The sequence below is a fragment of the Mycteria americana genome, chromosome 7 (genome assembly GCF_035582795.1).
Source record: "Mycteria americana isolate JAX WOST 10 ecotype Jacksonville Zoo and Gardens chromosome 7, USCA_MyAme_1.0, whole genome shotgun sequence".
Lineage (NCBI taxonomy): Eukaryota > Metazoa > Chordata > Aves > Ciconiiformes > Ciconiidae > Mycteria > Mycteria americana.
The window spans coordinates 53,175,864-53,203,337 of NC_134371.1; the positions used below are offsets into that span (position 1 = coordinate 53,175,864).

The 27,474-nt window shown below is 38.3% G+C and overlaps 1 protein-coding gene across 3 annotated transcripts; it reads right to left on the bottom strand.

Annotated features, from left to right (window-relative positions):
- Positions 1-865: 865 nt before the first annotated feature.
- Positions 866-27,170, bottom strand: SH3GLB1 (SH3 domain containing GRB2 like, endophilin B1). Of its 3 annotated transcripts, none has more exons than XM_075508456.1 (10): positions 26,994-27,170; positions 22,269-22,410; positions 19,460-19,588; positions 17,593-17,726; positions 17,110-17,202; positions 13,439-13,462; positions 8,913-9,002; positions 8,274-8,374; positions 2,323-2,554; positions 866-1,340 (listed from the first exon to the last, which is right to left on the bottom strand). In XM_075508456.1, exons 1-10 carry the CDS (start codon positions 27,063-27,065, stop codon positions 1,233-1,235), a joined length of 1,125 nt encoding a protein of 374 aa, XP_075364571.1. In that variant the 5' UTR covers positions 27,066-27,170; the 3' UTR covers positions 866-1,232. The 3 variants fall into 3 exon arrangements, with proteins under 3 accessions (XP_075364571.1, XP_075364573.1, XP_075364572.1); XM_075508458.1 differs by lacking the exon at positions 26,994-27,170 and adding an exon at positions 26,438-26,582; XM_075508457.1 differs by lacking the exon at positions 13,439-13,462 and having other exon boundaries at positions 26,994-27,169.
- Between the last annotated feature and the right edge of the window lie 304 nt (positions 27,171-27,474).

A 27,474-nucleotide genomic window follows, 5' to 3' on the forward strand; every position in this document is an offset into this window, starting at 1 on the left:
ACTTCTGTCAGTGTTGCATCTTCTGCAAGGAGAATAATTTCCTTCTCAATGGAAGGACTTTCCTTCAACCAGTCCAACACAATTAATCAAATATAATGGAACTTAAAAAAAAATTCCCCTTGATCTAGCCTTCTAATCTTTTTACACCCTTAAAAATCTGCCATTTATGAAGCATTAAAGGGTGCAATGTTTAGGAAAAAGTTATGTTATTTGCAAATAATACTACCTTTGTTAAAGCCATTTTTAGGTTCAAAACATTTTTTTTTCCTTCCCACATATTTAAAGGAGGTCCTCTTGCAAAACAAAAAAGTGTAACACTAATTGAATCAAATTAGAACATAACAATAAACTGTTGCATAAGAATTGTGAATGCAGATTTTCATTAAAACCTATAATCTGAACAAATGTATGCTCATCTATAGAACTACTTAAATGTAGGGAGACAGTGCATATGTGGTTAGCAAAATGCAGTGCTTAATTTAACATAAAGGCTGATTTGCAGTTGAAAGAATCTTAATAATTACTAATCAAACTGAATTAGCCTCTTTTCTGGAAAGCAATTAAAGGGAAAAAAATCCAAGGCAAGATTGAAAACAAGTCAAAACATATGTCACTAGCTTGTGTCAATCCACCTATGTGCAGTTTAAAATCTCAACATACTAGCAATTTGCCTTAAGTTTTCAACAGAGAGAAAACAACCATTTTCATTTTTCAAAGGTGATTAAATGCACAAGTTAGCAGATAGCCATATATGCCTCAGCACATTTGTACTCCACAAGTGTTGGTAATAGAACCATATGGACTTCTTTAAGGTTTATGTTTCATGTTTGGTTTTGGTTATTCAAAGAAGTGCGTTACACCTGCATCAGTTCACAATAAGTTTATTTTATGTGAAGAAAAGCTTTGCCATTAATGAAAAATTTCAGTAGAAAACAGTACCTCCTGCTTTCAATCTAGATTACTCAAAAGTAGAAGCTTGTATTAGTGAAAACTTCAGTAGAAACAAATCTGTAGGAAACATGTTCTTGGCACATGAAGTAAAAGCTTTAAACACATTAAGTTTGAACAGAGTATTTACCATGCAACTGTGCTGGCAGAAAAGCCAGTTTGTAATGGCTGGTATTTGTCCCTCCAGACAATAACATGGAAGACACTTAAACCTGCTTACATAACCTTACTTGTATATAAATATGGTGTCGCCATAACTGACAGTCTTTATTCAGGCCAACCATTTAGTTTAGCAGTTCTAAATAAGTAATAGGCACTTTGCCTTTCTGATTTCCCCTTTCACCCATCAGCCAGTCTGAATCCATCCCAGGGATACTGTACACTGTTATCACCTAAAAAAAGAGAAACACATTATTATAACCTTGCCTTGCCTGGAAAAAAATTACAGGTCTACCTTCATGTGATTTCCCAGGTCTTAGGATTTAGATTAACCAAGTTAAATAGAGCATTTAGTATAAATATCCATGGAACATAATCTAGAGCTCACAAAAATTATTTCACTGGTCCATGGAAAAGAAGCAGGTATTGTAGCATATTTTAAAGTTTCTTTTTTTTTCTGATGAAATTCTATTCATTACTGTTTCTTTTCTATTATTTTTTATCTATAAATCTTGTATATCACCATCAGCTTTAACAGGAAATCTAAAAGAAAGTTCGTTGGATCTTCAAGTGCATGACAGAGAGACAGATGGTGTTGATGTGCTACATCTTAACAGAAAACCTTAGGCCGCAGCTTCTAAGTCACTGTCTAAATAAGAAAAAAGTCAAATAGAAATATTTAAGTAATGCACATTTAAAAAACCAAGAAGTCTGAAAACTTTTCTGTGGATGTTCTTCTTCAGGATTAAGCTACAGTCACATTACTAGGTGGAACTCTGTTCTAGCACCCTGCTTCATTGTGTATCTCCACCTGCTTTGTATAGGCTGACTTAAGACTGCAACTGAATTGGAACAGGAATAAACACAGCACAACCACCATCAAAACAAGAAGTGGTTGTATTTTCATATTCTTCCCGAATTGCAATATTTAATGTTTGAAAGACTAATTGTAGTGATAACAGTGCTAAAGGTGTGGTAAAAAGAAGACAGCAGAATTGCATCTTGATTGTCTAGCAAATGTTCTTGCAAGCTAAGCTGATATAACAAATGTTAAGTCTCACTATAGAGTATTAGGGCTCTAAGAGTATTACTGAAGTTTAATTAAAAAAAAAAAAATCAACTACACAGACTTCTCCATGTAGCACATCTTAACTGGCTAGTCCCAAGCATTCCGATTTTACTTTTAAATGATGAAGGCACATAGAAAACTCTTACCTCATCTGCAAGTAGTGATAATTCACTGCTGTTTGCAGCATCATAATCATAGAGAACTCTGGCTTTCCTGTTGCCACTTGATGACTTCAGTTCACTGATGCCTGAAGTAACTATTGAATTGCTTACTGAAGGCAATGAAGCAGAGGCTGAGGCCAAGACTGAGGGAGTAGAAACACTCTGCACAGGAGTTGAGGAAGACTGATTATTGTTAGAGAGGAAAGTAGATGGGAAGCTGTGGGAGAAAACAAAACGAAAAGACTTCTGAGTGAATCTGTTCTATACGGGGAGTTACACAAGTCTCCATGCCTAAATTAGCATTCTTGCTTTCATCAGCTACAGAATAAACACCAGCAGACAGTAGTAATAGAATAGCACCAAGACTTGTATAAACCTAAACAAAGATACTTGTTCCTTACTTGTAGTATAAATCAAACCAATATACTTGAAAAGAAATACTGCCACCTTAAAAAAACCTGGTAATTGCCTCAAAAAAAAAAAAAGGCAAAACCAGGAAAGCATTGTTGGCCAGACTTAATTCAGACTGTATTTTAATAAACATTTCTTTTGACAGCTGTGCTCGTTTCGGCTGGGATGGAGTTAATTTTCTATATAGTATCTAGCATGGGGCTATGGTTTGCATTTGTGCTGGAAACAGTGTTGATAACACAGGGATGTTTTCACTATTGCTGAGCAGTGCTTACACACAGTCAAGGCCTTTCTGCCCCTCACCCCACCCCACCAGGGAGCAGGCTGGGGGTACACAAGAAGCTGGGAGGGGACACAGCCAGGACAGCTGAGCCCAACTGGCCAAAGGGCTGTTCCACACCATAGGACGTCACGCTCAGCACATAAAGCTGGGGAAGAAGAAGGAAGGGGGGACATTCAGAGTGATGGCGTTTGTCTTCCCAAGTCACCGTTAGGCGTGATGGAGCCCCGCTTTCCTGGAGATGGCTGAACACCTGCCTGCCCGTGGGAAGGAGTGAGTGAATTCCTTCTTTTGCTTTGCTTGTGTGGCTTTTGCTTTACCTATTAAACTGTCTTTATCTCAACCTGTGAGTTTTCACATTTTCACTCTTCCAATTCTCTCCCCCATCCCATCAGGGGGGAGTGAGTGAGCAGCTGTGTGGTGCTTACTTGCTGGCTGGGGTTAAACCATGACAACAGCTCTGCCAGTAAAAGTAGCCTTCACCTCCTCCTGCTCATTCCTCAATTATGTGGCTATACAAAAGGTTGTGCTGGTGAACCAGATCATGGAAATATAATGCAGGTTAAAAACATAGCCTCCCTCTGAAAGAAGAAAAAAACCCCACAACTATTTTTGTAATCTAAATCAGTTTGTTGATTCAGCTAACTGCATGCTGTAAAACAAAAATATTTGTTATATTAAAGATAAACTTATATCAACTTAAGCCCCTCCTTTCTAGGTCAGGCTGCTGCTTGTTCTGTGCCAGCTGTAGTGTTTGCCAGACCCTTCCATGAAGTAAGTTCAACTCATCAACCTGCCTGAAAATAAAAAAGGGGTAGGAAAAAAGTGTGTAATCTTCTACTAAGTTAATGTGCTGAAGCATAAAAAACTGTGATCATAGCCAGAGCAGACAGAGGGAAAGGACAGAATAACATGGCTGAAAACTGGAAGGAGCAGAGAGGAGAGCAAAGAAGCAAGAGATTTTGGGGCAACAGGGTAGGGGGAATGGGACAGCATGGGGGGCAATGATAAGCTGTGAGATTGGGTCACTGTCTCATGTCACTCTGCCCTACATCCTGGGATGCAGTTCCATGGCAGACTAAACTTATTTATTTAGCAGTTGATGTAGTCATTCCTTGCCATCTTTGCTGCCTTCCTTTGTTCCAACACGCATCTGATTCTACCTTAAAAGCAGGTCAATGAAGGTTTTGAAAAGTGGCAGAGCTGATGCAGTGAAAAAGGGTCAGCAAGTGGGAATTAGACTGAGTCAGGATGATGTGGAACTGCAGCTGCATTTCCTTCCATTCTTTTGACCAGTCTACACATCAACTAGTCAGTCAATTCCCACACATAACTTTCCTCATCAGTCCTTCTACACAGATGTTTTTTCATTAACATCTGGAATTGGACATAATTAAAAATGTGGACGTATTACCCTCCCCCCCCTTTTTTTTGCTTACTCTTTTGACATAATGAAGATCTATTCATACCATGTGTATGAACCTGTCAGAAAACACAGTCTCATCTAATCCCTTCCCACCCATGTTCCCCAGTTAAGTTCTTCTTGAAGATGCAGTTCAGCAGCAACTTTAACCATATAAATCAAGACAGCATATTCCCACACCCATGTCTGCAGCATTATTGGTGCTCATATAATCATAAGAGGAGCTAGTTTAGGGAGCCGATGCAGGTGAAAACTGAAGCTATCGATATAGTGACTAATTTTTGGATTGTGTGGCCATGAACATAGGTGGAATTAGGGCAGCTCAAATCTGTATCAGCTGCAGTGGTACTGCACACAAGCTTATGGTTTCACACTATACTTAATCTGGTAAATTTACACTGCCACCAAACAAGGTGGACCCACTCCTCTACCCCTTTATTGCATAAATGTTCATTCTCTGTCATTTGTGTCAGATCTAGCAATCTGTTGCTTTTGAGTTGATTCAGCAATCTGATCTAACAAAAATCATCAAGACGATTGCTAACTTTCCATCAAAACAGCTTGTTAAACACATTCACCTTGCAGTTATATGTTATATCTGACCAAAGGCAAACAGCAGGAGTATATTGTGAAGGACAGAACTAGCCCCTTTACAGTTAGACTGAATTGCATATTAAAAAGTGGGTAGACTTTCAGGAGACTTTTGTGAGTTTAGTTAGCATTTACTATCGTCAAAAGGAGGAAGTCCCACTTCTCCTTCTGGCTTACCTTGACCTCACTGGATCATAAAGAGCTGGTTGAATTGACCAAGAAAAGACTGCAACTCCATCAAAAAACCCCTTTTCTTTTAATTTGCCAGATTAGTTTTTCAAACCAGTTCACCACATTCCCTGAGCAAATCAAATGAGCAGAACAAAGGGAGGAAAAGCTAGACCCCACACTTTTCTAGGGATAACTCAGCTGTGCCTCATGATATGTTTATCACTTGATTAGTTGGCAGAGGGATTTAATTTTAAATGACAATCAGCTGTTTCTCAATATTGCTAAATTAATGTTTAGTATACTGCTAAATCTGTTCTCTGTTAACACAGTAATTACTTGTAAATCATTCTGCTCATTTCAAAGGGTCACTGGTTTGTACAGCTAGTGGAAAAGAAAGCCAAAGCTTTATAACCACTCTGTCAATCAGTAAAGCATTAAGTCTCACTCTTTTTGCAAAGCCATATGTAGGCATGTTACTGGAAAGCTTCAGCTATACAGAGGTTGTCTGGGATTTTTTTGAACACTTGAGTAGCAGGAGTTTCAGAGCTTGTAGAGTAGGGGACTAGTAATGGGTAATTTGAAAAAATAATGGTGCCAAATCTTAGGCTTGGCTGTCAGGGAAGCTGAGAAAATTTGAAGCAAAAGCAGTTATCAGCAAGAAAAAAAAGCAGCCAGAGTACCAGGATATTTGAAATAGATTTGTTTAGTTCATTCTTGGGAACTAAAAATAAGAAGAGAGATTGCTTTTAACCTGGGAGATTTGATTCTTTAAGCAGCCCCACAGCAGGGGAGGCAATAGAGGGATAAGCAGGTGATGCTGCCTTGAAAAGAAACATCCATAAAACCATGTCTATTTATATAAAGAGAACCGAGCGCAAGTTTTCTCCCCACCTTCCCTACAGCTGACTCTGGAGAGTACCTCAGGAAAATCAATGCTCAGCTTTGCAACTTGAATAGTCTCAATGTGAACCAGGTTAGGGTTTATGCCCCAGATTCTGACCCAGGTAAAACATATAATATGCATCTGCTCTGAGAACCAGGTTTCTGTTTCAAGCAACAAACTATCCCACTATCCCACTTAGAGGCTGAACACCTTTGGTTCACCAACGATCTCAGAACAAAAACAAGTACCTCACAGATCTTTGCCTTCATATGAGAATATGGCACAATGTCATTCTTAGATGTGTGAAAAGAGCATGTGTAACTCAGCACTATATAACCCTTGTTAACCAACAGAGCACTGCAAATACAACAAAAATCTAGCTGAGCTGCCTAAGCTATTTATTTAGTACTGTATCTGCCTACCATAACATAGGAAGAACACCACACATACCCTGCTCATCTGTTTATTTAATGCAAGTGCTATGCACCATATGCCTATAAAGTGAGGAACTCTTCCAAAACAAGGATCACAACTTGAGACCCTGTCCCAGTGCTCTCCATTATAGTTCAGTGGGACTTCCTTGCACAAGGAAGGAAAGACATGCCCAAGATTTAATACCATTACTGTTTTAACCCATATAGGTAGAGAAACTTCATTTGGCTGTTTGAGGCGTTTAGGATTTTGCAAAGCTTCCATGCTTTTGGTCTTCTAGCTGTCATAGTAATTTTATCAAAAATACTAATCAGATCATAGCCACATAAAGATACATCTGTTTTCCTAAAGGCAGTATTTTCTTCAAATATACTTTTTTATACCTGGTAGCAGTTTACATAAATTTTAAACAAAGACAGCTGTTCTGGACATGCTATACATCCTAAAGCAAAAGATTTGAGAGAGGCATATGTTCTTCCTTAGGTTAAGGGTATTATGCTTAAAGCTTTGTGTTTGGTAAATATACTAGGATAAGAGTACAGATTTTGAAAACATCCTCTCAAAATAGTTGTATAAATATACTTAATTTCTAATTTAAGAGGCGCTTGTCCTTAATCCAGTAAATGTTTATTTTCAAGCTTTCAATTCTACAACTTGCATTTATGCGCTACCAGATTTTATAGTTGAATACTTCTTTCAATGGAATGTAACTTTAAAGATGTAGCTTTTTTTAAAATCACAGTTTTAAAGACTTTTTTAAAAGTCTTTTTAAAAAGACTTTTAAAAAAAGTCTTTAAACTACCCATTCAAACAAACAGAGGAAAGGAAATCAAACGCCACAGGAAGTTGCAAGTCAGGAAAAGGACAAGACTCAAGAACACTTTTGTTTTTACTTCCTCCTCATGAAAAACATAAACAGAGATACTTTATAGAGACAGTTATTTAGAATAGACACTACAGTAAACTTCTAAGTACAGATAATCCTTCGGTGCATATGCTCACCTCAATAACATGGTCTGGTCTAACCCTAAGAAAGGCTGATTTGTGAAGAAGAATTAGAATAGGGAAACCTTATGAAAAGTAAGCAGGTAGATCTCTTTACATCGCCACCAATCACAAAAAAAGGATTATGAGCACAAACTAACGTCAGACAGTTTCTTCTCTTACTTTAAAAATGCTAAACCCACGAAACAGTAAAACTAGACAAACTTGCTCATTCCATTGCGAGTGCTTTGGATTACTGATTATAGATATTATGAAGTACATTTCTCCCTAGATACAATATCTATGCTGGCAACTCAACAGCGGAGAATGCAGTTTCATTGAAAATCAGGTAGTGCCCTGTAGCAAATTAAGAGGTACCAGGAATTTACGAGCAGTACAAAAACTCTTCCCGCATTGCATATAGCACTTTTGTAGCATGAAGCATAAGACAACTGAATGATTACAAGTAAGTCTCTAGAAATTATTTTTTTAAATTAGGTTACCACGGGCTCACCTTCCTCAATTACAAAATATACAAAATCTCAGTAAATCAACCCTCAAAAGGCATTAGTGCTGTGTGTAGGCTTAGGGAGGTAGTTGCACTGGCGTAATTACATATTAATTACCTGAGAACAGATATATTTCCTTTCAGTCCAGCATGCCTGTGTGTTCACCACTGTTATATCAGTGTAAGTTTTCCTACTATTCATAAGCACTTAGAAAAAACTGTTTTTTTTCTGAAGTTTTTACAGTGTTACTACCTTCCAAGTTGTTTCTGGAGATCCAACATATATTGGTAACATTGTGCATAATAGGTCATCTGAGCTTCAACAAAATCATTCAGACAGCGAAGATGATGTGCCTATAATACAGCAAAGAATTCAAGTTTTTAGTCTGTAAAAGTACTATGCTGCATTAGAAAGACTGGTCTCCTAATCAGGTGCTAATGCCAATACTGGCACACAGGGATTTATGCCATATAGGCATAGTGCCTGGATTTACCAGGTAACTGGGAGAAAATGTCACAAAAATTAACATATTTGAGCACAAAAAATAGATGCTGTACAAGCATCATGCCATTTACCTATATTGTTTCCACAACAGAATAAATATTTTAGCACGTTTTTGTGGTTTCAATATTTAGTTGATCTTATGAATGGGAAGTTGAATTTAAAGGATGAAAATGAAAGCTCCTGCATTCTCAAGGTTAACGGGAAACTAAAGTTAAATTCAGTGCATACTAAACTAGAATTCGAAAAATAAAGAACACATGGTGGTTTGATGCTTTAAGGCGTTAAAGTGAAAACTTGTAGCCCAAAGTTCCCAAGTAGCTTACTGTAGTTATTTTTAGAAAGTGGCCTGATTTTGACTTTCGCCCTCCACCCCATCTGGGTACTCACATGTGTGCTGCTGATTCCTTCCAGCAGAAGTCTGGTAATCTCTGCTTGACGGTCAAATTCACTCTGAGTAATTCGTACTTCCTGTTCAGACTAAAAGTAAGGATGCACATTAGGTATTTGTACAATGCACTCTGTTACACCTTCCAACTGCAACAGTTGCATTTTATTCAGATGTACTCATACAAATGCATTAATCACAAGCTTAGGTGTTTGAAATGTGCTTTTTCTTTGCAGATCTTTACTAGGCAAAAAGAGTAATTGCATTAAGGGTTCAGAAACGTTGAGGCCCTCTATACACAACAAACAGCTTTATCATCAGACACCTACCACATAGACTCAATGCTCACAAAAGGAAGGCATTCTTCTGCCAGCGTATTACCCCACCTCTCCCAATAACAAACCATGCGTTCATTGGCATAACAGTGTCTGCACCAGGGATTCTGCCAGCATAGCAATGGCAGCTAAGGACAATGTAATTTTTTTCCATACTTCCAAGTTAATAGGGCTCTGACCAAATAATTTAGGGTAAACCTCACACTATTTTTGTCACGTAACTGCATGGCAATCAGCTGTACATAAATCTTTGACAGTAAGTTTTAACAGGATTTTTCATATATTAATGTCTCATACTGGCCACCAAGCTACTTACAACTATTTCCAGAGCTTGTAATTGAGGTGTCTTTATAAATAATAAATCCGAACTGTAGCAAATGTTCTAACTTCAATTAGAGTAAAATTTCTATTAAAATTATTGTATTTAAGTTTCATATTTAAGTAATTCCAATTCAAATTTATTCCTTGTTACATATCTTTATCAGCAATTTTAAAATAAGTTAACAACACTATAGCAATTTTAAAGGACTCTCATCTAGCACAAGCCGAAATTACTTTAGAGTATTATTTTGGGGAAAAAAAGGACACTACTTAAAACACACAAATACATAAATGCATGTGTTGTAATATCTAAGATTTGCTGTTCCAAGACAGAATGTCCTCAGCCTGGAATCTGGATTACCTTGCCTCAATGCTTATATGCATTTAGTACCTTGTTTCTAAAAACAAATCCAAAGGCAAAAATCCACATTAAGTCCAAGATACAGCAGATACTGTTCTCAACAAAACAGACTAAGGAAATATATTTTCAGGAAACTTAACGAGGTGATACTGATAAAAACATTGGTTTCAAAAGGATTTTATGTGTTTGCAAACATTCTGCTCTTGCATTCCACTAATGTTAATCAATATGAAAAGTTGCATGGAAGAATCTTAATCTTAGAAATGAGCACCGAAGAATGATGCAGTTACCCAATGAATGTTTTTCATGTGAAGTCACTGCAGCTGGGAAGGCTTACACATTAATTAAACAGTAGGAAGCAGCTATAGAGTACTGTGTGTTTCTTACTTAAAACTGAGATAGCAGTGTATGTATCAAATTACAAACTAATCAGGTTTTCAAAGTTTGTTGAGGCAAGAATCTTTGCTTGGAATTTTCCTATTAAATCTGTATTAATATCAGTGAAATCCATCTGGCAGTCCCCGAGAGAAACGTAAGAACAAACAGGGGGGAAAAGAAAATCTGATAGCCAAGAGGGGAAGAAAAGCATTCCCTTCTGTATTAGCAACATCTTCATTTCCTTTAAAAAAAACTCAGCAAAATTGTAGGTAAACCATTTATCTGAAGATAAATAGCCTAGTTTCTTGCTTCTCTGAAAGTAATATGTTTCTTTCTTCCTGCCAGGTAAGTAAATACATGAGAATAGGAACTTATAAGACGGGGAAATATCCATCAGAATAATTCTATTTGTCTCAACAATATTTTAGCAAATCAACTACTTCCTCTACAAAACGGCAAAGCGATTAATGTGGTAACATGTATTAACTTAGCTAGTACAGTGACTTCAAATACATTGCTTTACAAAAGCCCGATGTACTGGTTTTGTACAGATTTACATAAACTGAACTCTGTGATGATGTCTTCATTTGCCCATCCCTATTTTCAGTACTACTAGGTGAACAGTAGCAGGACAGCGTATCTATTCTACACCTTGTGGTAAATGTGGAAAACAGCTGACTTTCAATCTGGGAAGCTTATGGCCTGATCACCTTCGTTTCTGAACAGAATGAAGAGCTCATACAAGCCTAAACTTTCCAGTGACTCCCAGCAAGTGTCATATTTTGTTTTTAGAACAATTAGAAGGCCTCACTGGGTATCTCCCATGAAGATCCCTCAAAATGGTTCTTGCTCCCCAAGTTCAGAATATGAACCCGGTTTCTGAATATGAATATTCAGAAGTTCATAATCTCCCCAAATTTCACATAAGATTATACGACTTCTCAGAAATACTGTGCAATCCTGTAGCTAAGGGATAACACACAATCATAAGAGCATAGGAAATAAAATCACCTTCCTAATGTTGTTTTATTAGACACACTATTAGTAAAACAGTGATAATGGATATATTCATGCTACCCAATATAGCTGTGTCTCCTTTGTAGTCAAAGAAAGACAGGAGCTCCTCTTGATGCTCAAAACCAGTCTAACCTCAATGTGCTGAACACATCCTAAAAGCCTCTGCTCTTTCCATTGACTACACCAGACACCTCAGAAGACTCCTAATGAAATTTATCTGTTTATAAAGTGTGTAACCTTGGTACCTACCCTATGTGTTTTATAGCACGGTATTTAAAATCCCCCTCTGAAATGTGGAATTGGAGAAGTTAAACTGAAGAGTTTGTCATTGACACCATGCAGATCTTCTGTTCTAACTTAAAAAAAAACCCTGTAACTGACCTAGAGATTACTGGACAGTCTAAAATCCTTGTTGGGAAGCTTCTTAGATTTAAATTGAAAACATCTATGAATCTCTTCCTCCAGCTTTCAAACACAGAAGGACAGATTGCCTTTAGAAACCTGGATGGATTACTGTTCCTTTGGCAGAACACGTGTGTTGTAGTTTCTTCTCAATAGTCTCTGCTTTTTACATGCTTAATAAAAAAAGGGAACCTTGGATTACATAATTTATTAAAAGATTTAAAGTTTTTAGTCTCCTTTATGCTATGGTTAAGCACTTTGTATTATTTCTTTTTCTCTCCAAGACACAATCCGTTAGATTTCACTATCCTTAAAGTTGCTTGTCATTGTCTCTGAAGAGCAAATAGTAAAAAAGCAAGAGCAAAAAGCCTCTGCTCTTTCCATTGACTACACCAGACACCTCAGAAGACTCCTAATGAAATTTATCATTGTCTTATAGCTTCAAGATTAGTTTTCATTACAGCAATACTGCTCCCCTGCCATCTTTTTCCCAAAATACTACCAAGTACTCCAGCAGACAGGTTTGCTGCTTCCAAAACTTTACTTAAATAGTAAAATAATTCTCAAACTTTGGGATCAAAGTTGACCTAACCCTCCTTTTACAATTCTATCTCTAAACTCCTTCTTCCCCCTAAACTCTCACCTTACACTCTATATGTATACTCCCCTGTTTGCACCGTAACTCACAGAAAGTTGGAATAGAAAAAGCTTTCATTTATTTTCTCTCAATACCCCCAAAGATTTCACCCAAAGCTCCGTATCCCAGCTTCTAGTAGCAACTCCCTACACCTCCCACAGTTGCCTATCTAGTCCCCCTTTAAAAGCCATATGCCAAAGCCCTGCCCTCCAGCTATCCTTACCTTCTATTGCTATCCTTAATTTTTATTTCCCCTCCTCCACAGAAATCCAAGAAATTTCTTCTTAATTGTTAGCACAGGTTCTCACAGCCTGTTCCCAATATGGCTTTTTCAGAGCCAGTGAGCCTGAGAACAGCCCTTCTCGTGGCACTGGAGCAGCTGTCGTCTAACACTCTATTAGCTCCAGTGAGTTTGTCCCTGTGCAAGGGATGGCATGACAAGACAAGGCTGCAGCCCCCACCCCAAGGCTAATGCTATATTTATGAAGTAGCCTTCAGCCCAGGTGCAGTTTTCAGATGTGCCTACCTCCTAACTTCAGTTGCTTAAGATAAACGCAGCATTCTCTAGTGACACTGGCGAGAAAGGCAAGGAACAAAAAAAAAATCCCCTCCAAAACAGTTTTCTCTGAGTTTCTTGCATGCATTTCAGTTACTGTTCCATGTTCTGGGTAAAAGTTGAAGATCAGTGTTTTTCAGGACAGTTTAGATTAGTAGACCCTAACCTTTCTGAAAATTTTCAAATAAGCTCATTCTTAAGAGGTCATTTTTAACAGGATGCATCATACCAGCAAATTTTGAGAGACAAGTCCTGTAGTTCTTTTTCTATTGTATCTTGCCACATGAGAATCATATGGTACTAAGTGACAGTTAGCCAGAAACAGCTTACTATAAAACAAGCCCCAGGAATTGTTTTGCCACTGGAGTTTGAAAGGCCCTAGAGGGAACCAGTGTATTCTGATGTGATCCATCAGACTGCCAGCATTAGACCGAAATCAACAACATGCAATATCCTTTATTACATTAGACCAGCACAAGTTATGGTTTCAGAATTCTGCAGTTTCTAAATTGTTTACTTACTTTTGTCACTTCCTCAGCCCATATCTAGTCAGCATTAAGAGTCGGGGAAGGAAAAAATAAAAACATACAAACTTAGACAGTGGTGGTACTTTAATACAGGATGCAACCATACTTTGGCTTTTAACTACTTTCCTGTCCTCAGAACTTCACAGGGATTTGAGGAGTGCTGTAAGTTAGTTGCCCAAAGCCCGTCATGAAACTACAATGAGTATGGATAGCACTACATCTGTGAAATAAATTAGATACTGAAGAGTGTATGACTTCTAGAACTTATATGTTACACAAATCTATTTAAAACAAGCTATTACAACATAAGACATAATTACTTAGAAAATGACATGAATCAGACAAACTACATTACCTTATGGAGGAATTTAAGTTACCTTAATATGTTAAAATATTGAAAAACTATGGAAAGCTATTCTCATTTTAACACCTGAAGTGTGTTAAGTAACACACTTAACATGTTAAGTAACAACTGAAACAGACAAATGAATGATTTCTCTTGCTAATTCCATTACCCGTTTCCTATTTCACAAGCATTTTTATTGAAACCTAAATTTAATTAAAAATACTACAGAGGTATATCAAACCGAGTATTAAAGTAGCAGCAAGTAGTACAGCAAAATCATAGAACTGCAAGGAATTTACTCTAGAAGTTAATTACTTCAGCTTGCTGTTCCAATTCCCTCTTGCAATGCAGTTCTCCTTTAACCTTCATTTTCTGCAGTTGTAAGACGACGACACAATCAGGACTTCGGTAGGAAGAAATGTGCATAAAGGTTGCAAAAGCAAGTTGTAACAAACAAGTTTACTCGCTCTTTTATCTGATCACAACTGAGAAATCTGGAACACTAATTGATATGAGACCCACTATGCTGTGCAGATCCAAGACCCAAACCAGGACAGGCTGAACAGCACAGTCTATGTTGTACATAATTAATTAACCCCTTCCTTTTCCACTTTCACAATTACGGTGCTAAAAAAAGCTCCATTAATGAGTCTTTGCAACAAGTTTAGCATATACTGTACTCTAAGTTAAGCCACTAATTTATGTGACATTATTCAGTTTCAGTTATTTGTAAAGCATTGCTTGAAGGGAATAATTTCTATATTCCTGGCTGTTTCACGTAATTCACTCCTACTCATTTTTAAAAAATAGGAAAAAGAAATAATTGCTTTCCCTCCAATGGGTGAAATTAATTTCAGAAGTGATAAAAAAATCAACTTCTTTGCATCCCAAGTTTACATTCATAAACTCATAGAAATCAGAATATAATACTGTATACTTCAGATTATCAGAAATACTCTGATAAAAACAACATCTAACGCTGTACTGACATAAGTATTTAGTACACTATACCAATCCAGTTTGGAATAGAAAACATCTGAAACAAGACCAAATGAGCTGGATAGCAAGAGGAAACATTTGATAGGAAAGTGAATGAACACAGGAGGCCAACAAACCTGTAGCCATTTTACATGCAGCAAGTTGAGCACGTAAGAGACATTTACCATAATGTTATTCTCTTCAGGTTGAGAGGTGTTTAGTTGCTTAAGTGCATAGATAAAAGACAAAAGCAAGTTACAACACTGTGAATATAGCAGGTGAACAGATTACTGGCACAAAGCACTGCAAGCTTAAGGTAAGCAAGACTGAACTGAATATAGGTAAATAAAACTGTATAGATTTCTATTTTAAATACTGATCTAAGCTACTTCAGTTGTACAGTAAGCATGGGAGAATAATTTCATCAAATATTAAATATTTTTACAACAGGGAAAAATAATCAAATGTAGGTGCAATTTATCACTTTATCCTGTCAAAGAAAGTAGTGAAACACAAAAGTTTGCATCATAACTCAATACACTTTGCTAAGCTATCAGTTCAGCACTGTTTGTCAAATATCCTCCTTCATAAGAGAGCCAGCAGAAGATGAACCATTTGCATCACACCTATATCCAGGTTAGTCCTCATTTCTGTATTGCAGAGGATAAAGTAGAGATGCAATATTTTCGCTTCTCTGGGAATTCTACAATCCAATACTTCTTAAACATGCACACTGCTGTTAAAAATGTAATTAAAATTGAAGTAGTGGCAAGGTAGTGAAGTAAGAGGCCTAGAGTTTCATGATCTACCAACACTAAATTATTTGTGAATAAAACTGTGAATTACTTGCTAAATGAATATTTAAGACTAGTCAAGTAGTAGCAGCAGCAACTGGCAATAATTTTGTCCAAGCACCAAGCTCTGGATGATTACACTGTTGATGGAACTAAAACTCAAGTATAGAGCCTTTCTTTTAACACTAAGCTCAAGGGGAACAATTTCCTTATGGTCTTTCTATTGCTTTAGAAAGTAAGGTACATACCTGCTACCACACCACAAGGAAGTTAATAACCAAAAAACTTTTTTTTTTTTTTTGAAACTTAACTCTGAAAAAATCCAAGCAAAGGAATAGTTTAGTATCCATTGCTTCCAAATTTCACTACTAGCTGACTAAAATCCTGCTCTGCTCTCCATTGTTAGTCTTACAATTTAAGAAAGCTTGACAAATAGAGAAGTAACTTTTTTGCGTAAAATTTACATAATATAAGGGGAAATGCATGCATGGACTTAAGAAATAAAGACAATTTAAATACACAGGGACAGTGTGCATGACATGGTGGATTGAAACACAGAAGCAGAACTGTCAGGTAGAGATTATGTTGGTTTTTTAGAAGGATCACCATCCCAAAGATGCAAGGTGCTTCATCTGTGAAGCTCAGTTTCAGAAATGATGCTTCAAAGATCTTTCAGGACAGCTATCCATTCAGAAAAGCCAGCAAAATCTGACAGTCTCGCTTCTGCCTCTTCATCATGTACATGGTCCCTGTGATTTGAACTGTCTATATTCCTTCAGCATCTGTGTGCATGACCCCTACTGCATTAAGCCTTATGGGAAAAATCACTTCACTATCCATCATTAACTGCTGCGCTTTTAGGAACGCAGTCAAAAGATAGCTATGAAAATACTGTAAGTATACCCGGCTGAAATTGCATACATGCAATTATCTATTCCTCCATTTCAAGGCACTTGAAGAGTTTAAAAAGCAAAAGCTTTTTAGCTTACAGTAATTTTCATCTCCTTGAACAAGCATTTCTTGAAGGAATAAGAATGGTTAAGAAATGTGAGTTTGAGATTCCCACCCTGTTTGGTGGTATGAAGTAGTAAACAATATAGAAAGAGTAAACTACAAATATTTTTGATATAGAGGAGTTAAGTCTAGATAGGTTCATCAGCTGGAAGTAATTATACACATGCTTCAACACTTGTAGAGATTCAAATGCCAAAACTTGACCTCTGAATGATCTGTATTTACAATCACCTTGGCAGATTGTGGCAAGCCATTTTGGCAGTATAGGCTCATCTAGTAGAGTACAAGGAGAGAATATTTACTTGGTTCAAGTAAGTTCAACTTGATGGAATATCTAAAAATAGAAGACTAACACCTTGATCGGCAATTGCTTTCGTTTCCTTGTGTTCCACTGAGGCATTTCTTACAACGTATCTAGAAAAATAGCGAGGGCAAGAAGCTAGGACTGGAAACATAACCAAGCAGTCAAGTTTATAAATATATATCAATAAGCTTGAAAGTTATGGACAAATAAAAAAAAAAATTCTACTTACTGCAGCTCGAGCTTCCGCAACTTTTGCCTTCTTCAGTCTGGTTTTTGCTGCATCCAAGTCTAGTCTTTTATTTTGTAATAGTTTACGTTCTTTCTGAAAGCGAGTTAGGTTAGTTCGTGAGAATAGGTACATATACTCAAAAGCAAAAGCCTGTCTACTTGGAAATTTTTTTAACAAAGTATCACGTACAAAAAGGTTCTTCAGTTGAACAGAGAGGCAGAATTAGATCCTAATTATTCTCACACGTTTTATACTCAAGATACATACTTTTAATAGAACAATAGTTACAAAAAGCAAGTTTTCAGAATTATTTTGATTTTACCTGGGCAAAAGGAAGGAAAATACACCAAAGGCACAAATTCTACCTGACTTTTTCTACATTAGTTTGAGGAAAGTAATAATGCACAATTATCTACTACTTCATTTTGAAGGTCTACAGTTACAATTATTGTGAAATGCTGAAGAATGCACAATTCGACTTACAGTAATAGTTTTGTAGTCTCCTTCAATAAAGTTTCTTAGGGGAGTGAGAAAGTTTATAGCAGAAGTTTGAATTAGTTCTCTGTCTGCTGTCCCAATTCGCTTTTGTGTTTCTCCACATTTAATGAGTGCATTTCCTGCAAAGGAAAAAAAAGTTTCATAGTGATTCAGGCAGGTGGTTAACAAAACAAGTTTCTACAGGCAGGAAAGTTTAGGCCAGCAGTTTGAAAGACAATCCAATGCCATCACAAGGGCTTTCAAAAGAAATCGGAATCAGCTGCAAAAAGCAAACAAAAAAACCAACCAAAAAACCACACACACCAAAAAACCCCAACCACCCCAAACAAACCAACCCACATACCAAACCAAACCATTTTTATTAGTAACAATCACAGCTCAAGGCAAGATTTCAATGAGAATATATACAGCATTGTAGAAGTGGCACTAACTATGGCAACTCCATTGTGAACACCTATTTTACAACTGGATAGCATACCTACTTCTTTTAATCCAAGAACCTCCTCTCCTTTATACCACATTTTTGTTTAAGTCAGGAGTAGTTGGTAGCAAGGAAAAAGCTCATTTAACTACCGGAAAATAATGTGCTTTTCCCTGCCCCCATCAACTCCAACTTCTAAGTACCCATTTGTACATTAACTGAACAATACTTTGAAATTTGGTTGCGAGTTAGGTATCAAAACTGAGGTTAGTGTATCAAGAATACAGCTGTTATGATTATGTTTCAACAGACTGACACCGCTGAGTTAGAAAAGCCACTAAGTTTTCAGAGAACTAAAATACCGTGACACGACATGAAAGTTAACAGTGTATCTATCTTTATGCTAATAGTTTGTTACTTGCCTGAATTCTAAAAATTCTGCAAGTTAAGGGACAGTGTGCCTGTAAGTACAACTCTATTTGCTGTTAAAAAGCAAGACCTGAGGCTGATGATCAGAAGGAAGGCCACAGATGACAGCATAAAACCATGTGGAAGTAAGAGGAACAAAGCCTGCCATTATTGATTTTGTATCCATAAGTCTTCTATAAAACATGTACTTTTTTTTAAGTGCACTTTCCTTCTTTTGAAAGGGAACCCCATTATTTCCAGAGATAAAGAACTCATTCTTCCCAGAACAAAAGTTTTCCTTGCCACTGCAATTTTCAAGAAAGCAACTAAAGAGAGCTAACTATCAGACTTCAATTAGAGACTGTATTATATATATAGACACCTATGCTTTTCAGTTGGTTAAGTTAAATTAACAGCTAAATCTGTTATCAGCAACTTTAAGAGTTGTAGAGAACACTAGAATTAGACTTTATAATTAATGCCAGTGTAAAAACATTAGATGTTAACACCCCCCAACCCTCCTGTCATAGGTATATAAATTTGCTGGAGAAGGAAGAAAATTTAGATTATGTTCTACAGTCTCATCTTTAGTGAAATATTAAGAAAAGCAGGAATACTGTAAAGTTAGAGAGGCTTCTTACTAAGGAAATTTACTTCAGATAACATTTTCACTCTACACCACAAATAAAATGCCTAAATGTTGTCAGATGTGCAAATGTGTTCCTTTACAAGGAAACTAAATTCCAGAATTATTTGTTCTGGTAAGAAAATTATCCATCCACAAAGACAGTTATCATTCCAACAGCAGGTTCTATTTCTAGATTTGGATAGAAACCTCATCATTGATCTCCTAATGTTCACAGTTACACAGAGCAAGTCATTTCAAACTGATACAAAAGTCATTGAACTGTTTTATCTAGAGGAAGACAAGAAATACCATTTTACATTATTAAGAAAAACTAGATCTGTGCATTTTTGCCCCCTTCATTTCTGCAACACAAGATGTTTTTTGCTTCTACTTACCATAGGCTGTTCCTGGGCCAAATTCATTTCCAGCATCAATCATATACTGGCCTAGCAACTCTGGATTATTCATGCGACTTGGTGCTTTGCGGTCCAGCTTCTCATAGACAAATTCTTCTATTCTGGCATCTAAAAAAATGTTTATTTGAAATAATTACTGTCATTCAAAACACAAGTTAGAAATAGAAACAAAAAAAAAAGAAAATAAAAGAAAAAAGAATTTCAAAATCTGGACGTTAAACTCAACATTAAGTGAACAATGTTAAGCTGAAGATACTGTTCTTGGAAACTGTATTCCATGTTTTTCATGCTACATTCAAACGTTTCTTAGAGCCACCTGTGAAAATGAAAAATTATGATTTTCTTCTCCCTCCTACCAGCATATTTATACAGTTTTTCAAAGTTTTGTTCAGAAGTCTTCACTGTAAGAGCATAATAGAACACTTCTCCTTAACAAAACAAAACAGTCTTTCCCCCCTGCCCCCACTCCAGGGAAAAATTGTGAAAATTGTTCACTAGAGTTAGCAGTGTAGGAATTAAGTTCAACAATTACTGTAGGTTCTCTATTAAGATATGCTGAAAGTTTGGTAGCCTCAGAAAATATATCCTCTCTTTCCCACTCCCCGTGCTTCTTTGACATGCTCTGAAACAAAACACTAAAGATATTAGAAAGTGTTTCATTTCATAGTCCCATCTTTCCTTAGTTTGAGCAACAAAGTTATAAAAAAAAACTTGTCCAGACTGTATGATCATTAATACCTATCATAATATTAAGCCACAGTATGCTGCTTAGGTGAAAAAGCCTCACAGACGTAAACAGGGACACTGTTAATTACAATAGTAACCTCCTTACATACAACACCTGATTTCTCTGACCAATTGTTTTGTCTTCATAATTAGCTCACTTTATTTATGCAGTCAGGATGAACTAATTTCAGCCTGCAATAGTACAGACAACCGCAAAGAAGATCTCCAATGAACAAACTTGCCACTTTGATGCAATCAAAAATAATACTGTTAATTAGACAACTTTCACCAGCACTGGATTAAATAACTACTCTCTCATGAAGGTCACAAAAATTAACCCGACACAGACAAACATGGGTACCAGTGCATTCCCTGGAAGCAAGGGTGAACCAAAAACGATCCAAATTCATTGGTTTTTCTTTATTCATAATAATTATTTTTGACTAAGTGACAAAAGAACTGAAAAGTAATCTAAAATTATTGGACTATTATATGGGTCTGACCTAAAGGTACCAATAAAAGTGCGATTGAAAGTCATTTTTCCTCACCCAGACAGGGTCACTTCATTAACAACCAAAAGAAACTCTCTACAGCATGCGATAGTCCTCCCAAGTAGGCTGCCAAACAGCTGAAGTTACATTCACAGACGAAGACCACTGCTTAACGCTGAGTATTTTTAGCCATCAGAAAATTGACTGGTCAGCATAACTGAGATTCTACCATATATTATCCTTCTACTGAATCTTCCTCACACAGTTCTACCAGCCTACAGTTAGTGATTCAATATTCTACAATTACAAGTTTCTGAAAAAGTCAATACATATTACAAATACTGAATTAAATGAACAAGATGACTATTTCCTCTGGCCTAGACAAAAGCAGAAATTTGAGCTGGAATATTCCCTAAATTGTATGGCATCCTTCCCACAGGATTAGTTGTTTTGGTTTTTATGTTTATTTTTTAAATACTGTTTTTATGCAACTAAAGGATGCAACAGACTTCCAAAATAATACTTCAAAGATCAGCATTATAAAGAATTTATCTATTTGGCATTAGAGAAGTGCTATCAGTGTATGATTTACCTGTATTAATAAGTCCTAACTTAGTATGTCACTACAAGGAGAATATTTATGTTTTCAGTGCACAGGTATTAGCAGTATTATAATGTTATCATTTGAGCAAACCTAAAGGAGGTTTAGATTTTTTTTTTGTAATAGTAGTTCACCCAGTGGCTAGCGACCAGGTCTTGACTTGAAATCTAGATCTAGACAGTAAGCAAAGTCCTATAGCTGCCAACTCTAGTACAACTACCACAAATGGCACAGGTAACTGTAGGATGTGAGTCTGAAACTGATATCCTCATTACTGTTCATAGCAGCAATTCCAGAAACAAGTAAAATTAACACACCAGAAAAATACATTTCTTCTACCTACGTTTTTTCTGTTACTGTTACAGTAAGAGATTCGCCAGTGATGAAAGCATATTTGAAAATGTATTGTATTGCCTAAGTATGATGTATAAAATGCTGGCAAATGAAAAAGACTCAGCATCTGGAGAAAATCATTCCTTAGTAAAGGAATCATTACAGACAGGCATTTCAGTTCATCTTGCCTGCTTGAAGCTGAATTGTATTGTGCAGACAGTTTAAAGTAATGAAATAGTAATGAAATTTCTTGAGCCACTGCATCTACCTCATGAAGAACTTCAGAGTTCCTACAGCTACCTAAGATTTCTGGAATTAGAGTGGGAAATTCAATTAAACAGGAGACAACGCAAAAACCAGTCAGCCTGAGAATGACCAGAGTATGGAACCAATGCTATAGTTTAAAGAGCTCTGTCTACAGCTTTTCCCATTTGAAGGATTAAAGTACCACCAGCAATTGGTACAGTGTCTCTGATTCCGAGTAGCTCTTCAAAATGTGCTTTCCCTAACTCCAGCCTTCAAATTTTAAAACTGCTATATTTAGTCATAACTTATGCAATACCTATTGCAGTAAACATTTACATTGGCAAATCTATTAATTCAAGAGTTGCAAACAAAAACTTGAAGGGCTCCTTACTTGGATTTGGCTGCAATAATACTTCTGTTTGTTTCATTATTTTTTCTGTCCACAATTTAGTGCATTCTGCTTTGCTGAGAAGGTTCTCCAGGTGAGCATCCAGTTCAGTCTTCTCTGCTTGACCAAGCTTTTCTTCCGTGAACTATGAGTTAGTCAGAGAGGTTGAAAATACTCAGTTAGTTCACAGAAATCATTTCCCAGGACAAGTTTAAGACAGTAACTATTCACTCATATTAGTTGTAGAACATGTTTTCAAAGATAACAGTCATCAATAAAAATCTAAGGATAAATTTGAAAGTTGTTAAGTTCAACAACACACCCTTACTATCAGGGAAAAAAAAGAGGTGGGAGGGTGTTAATCAGACAAGACGAGGAAGGTAATTTACAACATTATGAAGAAATCCTCTGCTCTGCTTGGTACTGAGAGTTCTCAGTTGAAGCATTTTGTCCAATTTTGCATAGTGCTCCTTGAGACATGAGCCAAAAGAAAAGAGAGCCTAGAGGTAACGAAGGCAATTAAAAGATTACTTCAATCTTCTACATTTTGTAATTAAGTTTGTCCCTTCTCCCACAGTAAAACTTGAAGACACAACAGACTCTCATTGCAGCTACCTTTAATGTGTTTAAAAAAATGTTGTCCTGTCCACAGCAAACACGACAAAATGTAGTAAGTTTAAACTTCAGAATGAAGATTTAAATTAGAATTAAACATTAGAGAAAGCTTTTAAAGACAAGGATTAAAAGCTAAAATAGACTTCCCTGGGAAGTTGTGTTATCTTTGGGGGTGGGGGGTGTTTTGCCTTTTTTTAGAATAGGACAAATCAATGTTTGATGAACTGTTTATATATAACTGATCCTGTTATGCCTTACAGAAACAGTAAGATGACCTCTGCTGTTCTCTTCCAAGCTGTGTTTTCAGGGACAATGAAATACAATGTAACTCCATTTAGCTACATAAATCCAGCAGACAATTCATTTCACTCGATATTAACTTCATGCCAACTCTTACTAATCCACATGCAGTTTGTACTTCAATCCCAGTTCTCTGGGAGAGGGGGAAGCCACGCGTTTCACATCAGGGAACCAAGCAAAACCGGAACTGAGGGTTTTGCCTGCCTCTCTTCAGAGCAGTAGTTCCTCATGACAATGATGATCTCATCACTTGACAGCCTGTTCAAAGTCAGGCATTTTCAGAAGAACCTGGCTTATGATTAAATCCCTAACAAGCTTACCAATTAAGAACATAATAGAACTGGGAGCATTTTTGACTGTCAAACTTCATTCTTAACAAGCTATTTGCTGGGATATTTAAACTTGCAGTAAGAAACAAGAATACAATGCAAGTAAATTGAATTGTCCAAGTGTGTTTTAATTTCCATCACATGTAGAAAAAAAAAAGCTTTGATAGCACATCTAAAGTCTAGACAAATGCTGCGGCATTTGCAGTTCCACATAAAAGTAAACTGCCTTTGTGAGAAAGTTCAGTTGCAGTATAGGGAAGAAAGGAATTTATTTATGGATGTATTACTACTGCTGTTTAAAAGGCTCTTTAAAGAGATGTCAGGTACTGTAAGTTCTCAAAAACTTTGTACAGATTCATCATAATACAATATTAATGCTTTTGAAATTATCTTTTACTAATTACAGAGAAGAGTATTTGCATATAAAATGGGCTTTCCTATTAATATTTCCATAAATCTTCTCAGCAGTGTGAAGACCGCTTAGTGAAGATCTCCATGTTAGATTTCACATATACACCTAAAGGAAAAACTTAATTTTAGCAATACTGAGCAGTGTGGTCAATAGTAGTTTGACAGAAGTATGGTTTCCAGCATCAATGCAACGCAACAATGCTGCCACTCTGATTTTCCATCTCTGTTACCCTGAAAACTAAATTTGAACTAATCTTTCTGTTTTACATCCTTTTTCAGACATTAATCTCTCCCTTAAGGATAAAAACAAAACAAGGAAGGTGGTGCTATCAATCAAGAATTTTCCTTCTGCTTTGAAAAAATGTTCCCAATAGGCAGATACTAATGATTTTCTACTTTGATTAGAGCTCCAAAAGTTTTGTTTTCCTTTTTAGTAAAGCTTAAAACATGTCATACAGAGATACTTAATATAAGCACTTGCTGGAACAAATCATATCAGTAAGCCTTCTAATCCACCCATCTATCTTTATTAAATTCAAAATATATACACAAGTTGCCTGGATGTGAACAGCTCACACAGAAGGAAATTGTACTGTTTTGTATACACAGCCCAACTGACATTTCAAGTGTACACTGCAAAATTACTAGAAGGAGAAATTACATTAAGATAAGCCTCTAACTTCAGGTAGAAGTCATGAACAATAAAAGTGTTTCTACTACCAAAGAGTAAAAGCCCAGCTCATTCCCGACCGCTACACAGGCAGCTTGTCGATTACAGAGCCTGGCAAAAGGAAGGACTCGCATTCCTACTACTACACTCTATGGCATTATTTATTTCTCCTCAAATACCACTAACTATAACCATTTGCTACCTTATTTCACAAATGGCAACTACCACAAGAGTGACTGAGAACGACTCCTTCAAAGTATTTTCTGCCTGCCAGAAGGAAGGGTAGGCTTTGGGTGACAATGGCCAGTAGGTTTGATTTTTCTGTAGATTACTAACTAGAATATGGCAGTCTGAACACAGTATAATCTCATCCACAGAAGGAACAGGTTTCCTGGAACATGAATGTCAGGTGGTTTTGGGTAAACCAGCCCCAAGCCCCTTGTAACAGAGAAGTCCAATAAGCCTGTGAAACACTAACAAGACGTTCACCATCTTGTAAAACAGCTGAAGTAGAGCTGAAATGGAAATTTTAAGCGGTTTTCCATTTTACGCTGCTGAACTGTTTCACAGGGTTTGGTGGGGTTTTTTGTTTCTAATTGCGAAAGCAATTAGTGTCTCAGGTCATACCACGTCATCCAACAATGCCTGAACGTAAGATTTTAACTCAATATACAGAACTGTAATTTTTACTGGAGGATGCAAAATCTACACCCAGATGATATTTTAAAAAATCCACAAAATTATTACCCTTTAATATTATCTGTAGGCCTTACATAGTAACTTAAAAAACAGGGGAAGCAACAGTCGCACATAGAACATGAGTTACTCAGATTATAAAAACATGTTAGGGATTTGCTCCTCCCCCTCAATGGCTTCATTAAACTTCTCATTTTAGGGGAAAGTGGCAGCTGGTAGAGCAAAATTATTACTTCCACATTTCCACTAAATTTTCGTTTAGATTAAGCAGATAACTAATGTAGCTATTCAGATGTAAAGCAACAATGCAGACAGAGCATACTGGAGCAAACCACAGTTCACACCACCTTTAAACCATGACACACTGCAGAAACCTACATTAGATTTAGTGCAATAAGCTGATTTACATGTAAAAAGTCAAGATAAAAGAGACGAAATCACAAGGTCCTGTCACAGGATCTTGCAATGAAGGGTGAACTGCATCTCCCTTTTTTCCTTGTCCAGCAAGAAAAGGAAAAGGGGTGGAGGCTGGAAAGGAAGAGATGGTCCGGGAAACACGTAGACCTGGAAGAAGCCGGGGGGTGGGGGGAGAAGGATGGAAAGACCTCCATCACAAAGAGAAGCCACAACGACTGCTTCAAGTTCAGTTAAATTTGAATAACAATGTTTTCTGACGAGTTTGCACTTTCAGAGCTCTGCTGTGCTGCTGATCATCGGTTCTGCTTGCATATTGAGATTTAGGGCAATACATCAGACCAGATAACAACTTCAATCACGTTCCAAACCTGACCGTGACCCAGCGAGAACTCATGAGAAACCAAAGTGGATTACTATGCACTGCTTGGATGACCACCTCCCGACAGGAAATCTGTTCAGGTTTGATTATATAAAGAAAGGGGATTACCGCTCAAGACAACAGCTAAGGAACAAAAGCCAATTATAGTGCCCTTAACGTGAAGAAAGGGGAAGACCGATTCAGAAACAATGGGCTGTCAAACAAGCTTAAAAATGATAATAAAGCTCCAACAAAACCAAAAAGCCTAGGCAGACACTTTCACGTGTCACATCAGAGCTCGAATTTTACCGATCAGGCAGCGGGATACATTTTTCGCAGTCAGTAAAAACACAAGGTTACGTCAGGCGAGACACACCTTTGTCCTTTTCACAGATAAATTCCGACCGTATCTCCTCGCAGCTGATGCCTGCTCAACTCGTCCCCCCCAGCCCAGGCGCCTTCTCCCCTCTTCGCCTCTCCTGACCTTGGGCTGCCTCAGCCTCCCCCCGCCACCCCCGAGGCCAGCTGTTTCGCAACCAGCCTGGACGAAATCCCCGGGTGCTGCCAAGCCCAAGACTAGCAGCGGACCCGCGGGGGAAGGAGCCGGCTTGAGAAGGAGGCACCTCACAGTAGCACATCGCTGCCCGGCCAGGCCAGAGCTCTGGGCTCACCCTCGCCAGCGCGGCCGGGCCTGACACTCCCTCAGAGCTGGAAGCCCGCGGCGGGCCCAGCCACCAGCCCAGCCCCTCCCGGCCGCCGCTCCCCCGGCCCAGGGAGGAGCCGAGCTCCCCAGCCAACACCCCGCGCCGGGCCCGGTGGCGGCCCCGCGCAGCCAGACCGCGGCCTCGCCCACCTCCCCCAGCTGGGGCCGCGGCAGCGAAGCCCAGTCCCGGCAAGGCCGCCGCAGAGGCAGGCGAGCGACCGGGGCGTACCTGCACGGCGCGGCTCAGGAAGGTGCCCGCGTCGGCCGCCAGCTTCTTCACATTGAAGTCCATGATGTTCATCTTCGGCGGGGGAGGGGGCACTGACTCAGCCCGGGCACCCGCGGCGGCGGCGGCCGCTTCGGCCCGTCCCTGTGGGGAGCCGCCGGGGGGCGGTGCCAGGCCCAGCCCGGCGCCGCAGCGGATTGGCCGCAGCCGTGGCGTCATCCGCAGAGCCCGGATCGGCCGGCGAAGCGGCAGCGACGCCCGCCCCGGCCCCGCCCCGCCTCGCGCCGCCGTGAGGGGGCGGTGCGTCCCGCTGCTGTGGGCGGCTGTCCCTCGGGGCCCCGGCACACGTCCCCGCCTCAGGGAGCCCCGGCCGTTATCTGCGTGCTCCGGGGCTGCGGCTGCGGCTGGCTCCGGAGCGAGTCTCGGCCCGCCCGCCAGCCGTGGGGGAAGGGAGGCTCCCCGGAGCCCGTCGCGGCCTTTACCG